A 7,284-nucleotide genomic window follows, 5' to 3' on the forward strand; every position below is an offset into this window, starting at 1 on the left:
CGTGGTTAAATATCTGAAAACTAATTGAAATGAATCCAAAATACACTGACATTTGTGCTGTCAAATGATGAAACTATATGGAATCTACAGTATGAAAAGGTTGTAGGGGGTCCCTGCTTCATCTCTCTCTCAGCTAAGGGGTCCTTGGCCTGAAAACGTTGAAGACCCCTGAGTTAGATTGTGCCGCTCTTCGCCACTTTTGATTCTGTGTCCCTATTTTGGGCATGTCATTATTGTCACTGGCTAAAATAGAGCTGCAGGTTCACACCTTTCTTTTATTATTATTAATAATTGAAGCCATTTGGCTGTAGGTCCTCACTGATGCTCATGATAAAATGGTACCATTGTCTTCTACTCTGTCAGTGTCTCATAGGACAGCTGTGGACATTCATAAACCTGCCTACCAGTGACATCATTAGGCAGATTTCTCATTTTTTATTTAGATTTTATTAACGCAAGAACAATGGCTTCTGTTAAAGCATGCCAAATTTCCAGGAATAGAAAGTCGCTTCTATTAGCTTGGATTCTCAATGATGTCACTGGTGGGCGGGTTTCTGAACTGTCCACAGCCGCCCTCTAGGACACAGATGGGGTAGACAAAGATTATACCATATTATAATGAGCAACGTGAGGGCCGATTATATGGAGATAGGTTGAAAATGTCTGAAGTCTTCCTTTTAATGCACATTTTCAAATTGTCGGTTATTCTTAAAGCAGTGGAAGAAGACGATGGCGCTGCAATACTATGCATTATGCTTCTATATGCACCAAATGTCTGAGTGGTGGTTTATTTGATGCTGTTCTTTTGTATGAAGACTATGAAATTAGTTCCTTCATATTTCTTTGGCCATTGGTCAAAGCAACCTTATTGCCTTCTAAATAAAAAGGCATGGAGATAATTGTGGTAGACAGAATAAGCAGAGGATATGGTTCTGGACAATACGAGAGGCCACAGTGCCACGTAGTAATCTTTTAGCTGTGCCAACCGCTCCTACAATCGGCTTTGTCTGTATGTATGTACCACGCGAGGAGTGGAATACTCCCCGTTTTTTGCAAAAGGATCAGCAGAGGATATGGTTCTGGACAATACGAGAGGCCACAGTGCCACGTAGTAATCTTTTAGCTGTGCCAACCGCTCCTACAATCGGCTTTGTCTGTATGTATGTACCACGCGAGGAGTGGAATACTACCCGTTTTTTGCAAAAGGATCACGCTCCCAGTCACTGTGTCCACTCCTCGTCTGACGGAGGCGCGCCATCTCAGGCGACCGTGAGACACCGCCGAGCAAGCGTTAGCGAACGAGTCGCCGTGTCGAGCGTTGCGAAGGTCGCATGAGCCTACTCAGCTCCGTTAGAAGTTGTAAACCAGGGGGCCAGAATAGTAAATCTTCGTCCCCCCGAAGATAATTCCACTTCTCGCATGTCCCACAGACCCACACTTTGCTCATTGGCATTATGGCCAAGCTTCTCCACGGGACACTTAATTAAATTAATTTATAAAAGCTCACTTCACTCTGGGTGTGATTTTTGTATTCTTTTTTTTTTTTTACTTGGGAAGTTTGAGTGTTTTCTATATATCTTCGTCATGCTATTAATACCAGCAGTTGATCAGGTGCAGTGAGACTGCATTTGGCCGTTATACAGAAGATGAGGCAGGCCCTGCCAGGACGTTTTCCACTGTCAGCTGAATTGTGTCCAGCAGCAGTAAGTCGTTTAAGTGCAAGAGAGGTTTCTCATTTACCCAAATTGAACTGGCATCTACTCTTAATACACACAGATGAGATTGGTTAAGAGGATGGCGTTTGTATCCAACTGCACACTACTGGGTGTAGTCAGTAATAAATCCTGTTCAAAATTCTACAGAACAGCTATTCTGAGGAATGATGTACATTTCTATCTATGAATAGTCTAAACCAGTATTCCTCACAGTTGAATCTGACAAGAACAGATTTCCTCATCCGCTTTTCCTCATTATGTATTTATTACCTTTCAAGTTGACTTTCTGAAGCATAACCTTTTTTCGACTCATTTCACCATGCCTATTGTACAGGCAACTTCTATGTATATTCTTAATATGTGTAACCATTTTGTTGCAGGCAGACTTGAGGAATTTAGCCTGGCATAGCCAGCCTATATACTAATGCAGCTAACTACACCTTGTTTTAACATGGGTGGAATGTCAAGCTGAGCTAGGCTAAGAGGAATTCATTGGTGGCCAGTTAACGGAGGCCAGTTTTGGCAGAGAGAGAAATCATTCTGGTGTGGATGTACTGTGTGAAGTCATATGTTTTACAGTACTGTATATGGTAGAGCTCATATAGAAGTGCTAAAATACTTTGGAGGTAATTATTCCTGTTGGGTGTAAGTAGCCTCTTATTTTCCTCATTTAGGCCTATGTATGAACCTGGACTCTGAGACATCAGTATGGGTGGGGTGGCAGATTTGGGAGGGTACAGCTCCCCCTCTTCTCAGCCGCAATGCAGTGCAAGACACAGCATGAGGAAAGCTACACTTGTTGCCTTCATTCTTTGTTGCATCTGATGGGTCATTTCAGGTCACATTTCATACAGGGGGAAATGAGAAGTCATAAAACCTGTTTAATATTTCTTTACCTTTATTCATCTGTTTTGCATATTCTCAACAGTTTATACATAGCACAGTCATCTTTGTCCTAGCATTACAGACAGGAGAGTGAAACGGTGCAGTTCAGCCATCAGCAGAAACTGCATTAAGGTGCGCAGCGAGCAAGTTCAAGTCTTTCTTACCTATATATATGTAAATATAATATAGACATTAGATCTTAATAAATATACATTTATATATATTTATATATTCATTTGTCACAATCTTTAGCATGTTTTTTTTTCTACCCTCAAGGGCATGTAGGTACAAACCCCTGCGGTCCCATTTAGTGGGATTTTATTTAAATGCACTTGTAATTATTAAGGGCAGTTGTCAACATTCAGATAAGAGTTTTAGAGCATTCTGCATTCACTACAGTCATACATCAGAAGCATCATAGGGGTGTGTAATGGCCATACCTGTGTGAGGGGGAAGTATTTGCTAGAGAATCACTATTGCTTACATACAGTACATACTGTCACCCGCTTTGCTTTGGACATCTGCTGTCCTGCCAAATAGCCCCTTCTGCCCCACCCTTCCCCCCTCCCCTCCCTTAAAGTTCTTTGGCGTCTCAACCTCCTCCTGTCTTTAAACCCTGGAAATTATCACAGCTTTCGTAGTCTCACTTCTTGACCTTCTCGTCTTTGCTGTCCTTGGCCTCTGTGCCAGAGGACTTCTCCGCCATCTCAGTCTTCCCTCCGTCTTTTTCCTCCTTGCTGTCAGCCTTCTTCTCCTTTTTCTCCTCTGGTTTCTTCTCCTCTTTCTTGGTCTCCTTCTCTGGCTCTGCTTTAGGGGTGGCCTTCACTTCCGCTTTGTCCTCAGTTTTGGGTGGGGACGGCTTCTCATCCTTAGCAGGGGCGGGACTGTCTTTTGGGGCAGGCTTGTCTTCTGCAGGCTTGCTGGGAGCAGCAGGTTTGGGAGTGTCTGCCTTCTTTGGGGATTCCTCTGACTTGCTCTCCTTCTTCGCATCCGTTTTTTCCGCCTTGCTCTCGGGCTCTTTGTCTTTGGGCTCCTGCTTCTTCTCCTTCTTCACAGGGGCAGCAGGCTCAACTTTCTTCTCCTCCTTAGGGGTATCTTTTGCAGCAGGGGGTGTGGCCTTTTCCTTGACTGGGGACTTTGGTTCCGGGGTTTTGGGAAGAGGGGATTTGGGAGGGGGAGATTTGGATTCAGGGGATTTGCTGGGTGGGGACTTTGACACTGGCGACTTGGCTGCAGGTGATTTAGCTGGTGGTGATTTTGGTGCTGGGGATTTTGACTCGGGGGACTTGGATGCGGGTGACTTGGATTTGTCCTCTACGGGGGATTTGACAGCAGGGGACTTGGCAGGGGATTTTGGCATTGGGGATTTAGATGGTGGTGATTTAGATTGAGGTGATTTAGACTGAGGTGATTTAGATTCGGGTGATTTGACAGTGGGGGTTTTGGGGGGAGATTTGGAAGGAGGAGAAGCAGCCTTTGCAGGAGACTTGGACTTCTCATCTTCCTCACCTGTCTCCTCTTCCTCGCCCTTCTCCCCCTCTTCCTCTCCCTTTTCCTCCTCTGCCTCTCCCTTTTCCTCCTCTTCCTCTCCCTTTTCCTCCTCTCCCTCTACTTCCCCTTTGTCATCCTCCTCTTCATCACCCTCTCCCTCCTTCTCCTCCGCCTCATCTTTGGTTTCCTCACCCTGTTCTTCTTCCTCCTCAGCTTCCTCACCTTCCTCTTTCTCCTCCTCTGCCTCTTCTTCGTCGGCCTCCTCTGTCACCTCGGTCACCTGGGTCTCATCTGTCTGCTCCTCCACAATGACTGTATCGGACATGTCATCTCCCTTCAACTTCAAGTGGCCAGAGATCCTGCTTTCGAGGAAAGAGTATGGACCGCCTCCAGACACAAATCGGTTCTCCTCGCCCTCCAGTAGCTTCCTGTTTGTAACACAAAGATAAATATAGAAAATGCTGTAATATTTTGAACACAACACAATTTTGCATTTTAAATGTGACATTCTGCCATCTAGCACTTGACATACAATGGCATTCAGATTTGAAAAGATATCTGGCCAACCTGTAAGCTGCGATCTCAATATCTAGAGCCATCTTCACATTCAGGAGCTCCTGGTAGTCCCTCAGCTGACTGGCCATCTCCCACTTGGTGCTCTTCAGCTCAGAGTCCAGCTGATGGATGGTCTCCTGTGAAACGTAAAACACACGTGCACACAGCTCTCAAAAATAGAATCAGATTGAAAGAACGGTGTTGTGAGTGCAGAGATTCACTCACAACACAGAGTGCAGAGATTCCACATTCCAAATTGTAACACATGTGGTTGAGAATAGAGGGGGGGGGGGGGGGGGGTGTAGTGTGCTGACACCGTGCCTTTAGTGAGTGGAGATCTCCATTGTGCCTGTCCTCGCTCTCCATGCATTGCCTCTCCAAGGAGTCCTTGGTACCGCGGAGTGTCTCCAGCTCGATGGTGCGGCTCTGGAGCTGACGGCGGTACTCTGAGATCTCATCCTGGGTGCCACGGATTGCGTTCTGGTTAGTCCTCGCTGCTTCTGAGAGATGCTCCATGCGCACTGCAGGGTACGCAGGCACAAACACAAACACGTGTGTGTTATAGGCAACAAGTGTTTGGGAGTGGACGTTGTGTCACTATGTGCAGTATATACATCTGAAAAGGTTGGATAGAGACTTGTGAAACGCTTTCTTAAGTTTTGCATTATAATTCAACATCCAGGCCGTGCGAAGCAGACATTTAATGTCAACTCATTTGACCTGCCCTCTGTGCAAAGGGCCACTGCAGCTAGTCATTACTATAGAAGCCTTAAAGTAACCTTGAAAGGATGCATCTGTCAGTCTGACTCAGCTCCTGTCCAACAAGCAGAGTCACACTGCTGCAGTCAGCTTGACAGCAAAGAGGGAAGGTCATTTGGTTTTCACCTTTTAATAATAAGGGATATTGATTCAGCATTATACTGTAAGGCTAAAGTAGTGGATGCATAGTCCTGCAAAAGTACTGTACTGCATAGATATTTGGTGAAGATGCTGTGTCATGATCTCTCGCCAAGAGTCGCCATAACCTTGCTTTAAGCATAATATGACATTTGGCTCTACATATTTTAAGTGACCTTGGAAGGCTACACTCACAATAACGGTCCAAGGGAGACTGTAGCCTACAAGGGAGAATAGATTGTGGTTGATCTTTCTCTGTCTGTTAACAGCAAAGACTGACCTAATCTGTTATTTGTAGGTAAGATCCAAACATATGGGAAAAGCTCCACAACTAGAAAAAAAAGAAAAGGCTGACTGACAGTGGATGTGTAACTTAATTATCCTCCCTGCTCTGTCATCAGACCCCTGCAATGCATATTTCTAGCAAAAGATCATTAGCCTGCGGCAATGATGTAGCACAATTATTAAGCAAAGAACTGCAGAGAATTGGCAGGGCTGTTATAGTTCAAATACTATAGCAGATGGCTAAATTCCTTTCATCTAAACTTTTATTTTAACCTATATTGTGTTTAATTGTCAGACTGAACAACAGGAACAAAGTAAAATATTTCTGAGTCTGTTAATGAGGTAAACAAAATTATACAATTATCAATTATGTAGGCCTATAGCCTATTAATAGGAGATGCTACACTATAATCCTGTGCATTTATCCATTTGTAACTTTGGTGGTCACATTTTGTACACTGGAAGAGTTATACTTTTATAATATATACTTAATTCATATGCCTATATAATATGCTCCTGGTATGTTGTGTTATACCTTTAAACCATTCTTCGGTCTGCACTGCGCTCTTGCTGGCGTGAGTGTCCAGCTGGGAGCGGATCTCCCGCAGTGCGCTCGTGACGTCCGCCTTGTGCGAGTCCGCCTTGAGCGAGTCTCGCACCTCGAGGTTCACCTGCGCCTTTTGGATCTGCGCGAGCAGCTCGGCCACCTCCTCCTCGTGGTTCTTCTTCAGGAACGCGGATTCGTCCTCCAGCGCGCGCAGCTTCTTGTCCAGCTCGCAGCGCGTGAGCTGGCACTCGTCCACGTACTTGTTCATGGACCGCGCGGCGGCATCAGTTTCCTCCCGGCCGCGAGCCTCGTCCTCGAGCCTCCCCCGCAGGTGCTGGATGTCCTCCTCCAGGTGGTCGTGCTCCAGGAGCGTGCGCGTCTTCTCCCCGGTCAGCTGCTGCAGCAGAGCCCGCAGGTCGCACAGCTCGCGTTCGTAGAGCTCCCCGACCGACGCGCGCCCGGCCTGGCTCTGTCGCAGAGCGGCCGCCTCCGCATCCAGGTTCCTGTTGTGCATCTCCAGGTTGCGGACCTTGTCGATGTAGCCGGCGAAGCGGTCGTTCAGAGTCTGCAGGATCTCCTTCTCGTTCCTCCTCATGTCTCCGTTATAGCTCTCCAGGCTGTCCATGGGCGGCTGCTGGCTGTAGGTAGGGCGGCGGCGCTGCTGAGAGTGGAAGCCGCTGGAGGACACCGAGGCCGGCCGAGCCTTGCGGTACGACGCACTCTGGCCATAGTAGTGGTGGTGGTCCATGAAACTCATCTTGGCTGGACCGAAGGATGCTCGCTCACTGCAGCAGGAGGCGAGTGCTGGGCTTATATAGGCGAGGCAGGGAAAACGCAAGACTCAGCACTGTGACGCGCGCTGCACACACAGTAAAACCCTCGGTGTTCATTTGAATAGACCTATAAGGG

The 7,284-nt window shown here is 46.6% G+C and overlaps 1 protein-coding gene across 1 annotated transcript; it reads right to left on the reverse strand.

Annotated features, from left to right (window-relative positions):
* Positions 1-3,243: 3,243 nt before the first annotated feature.
* Positions 3,244-7,132, reverse strand: LOC308296019 (neurofilament heavy polypeptide-like; the record flags this gene model as incomplete). The annotated part of the gene is made up of 5 exons (XM_080739128.1): positions 3,244-3,914; positions 4,110-4,519; positions 4,659-4,783; positions 4,968-5,167; positions 6,364-7,132. The coding sequence occupies 5 exons, from the start codon at positions 7,130-7,132 to the stop codon at positions 3,244-3,246; spliced, it is 2,175 nt and encodes a 724-aa protein (XP_080595254.1).
* Positions 7,133-7,284: the final 152 nt, after the last annotated feature.

Source organism: Nannobrachium achirus, assembly GCF_963921795.1.
Source record: "Nannobrachium achirus genome assembly, chromosome: 12".
Classification (NCBI taxonomy): Eukaryota; Metazoa; Chordata; class Actinopteri; order Myctophiformes; family Myctophidae; genus Nannobrachium; species Nannobrachium achirus.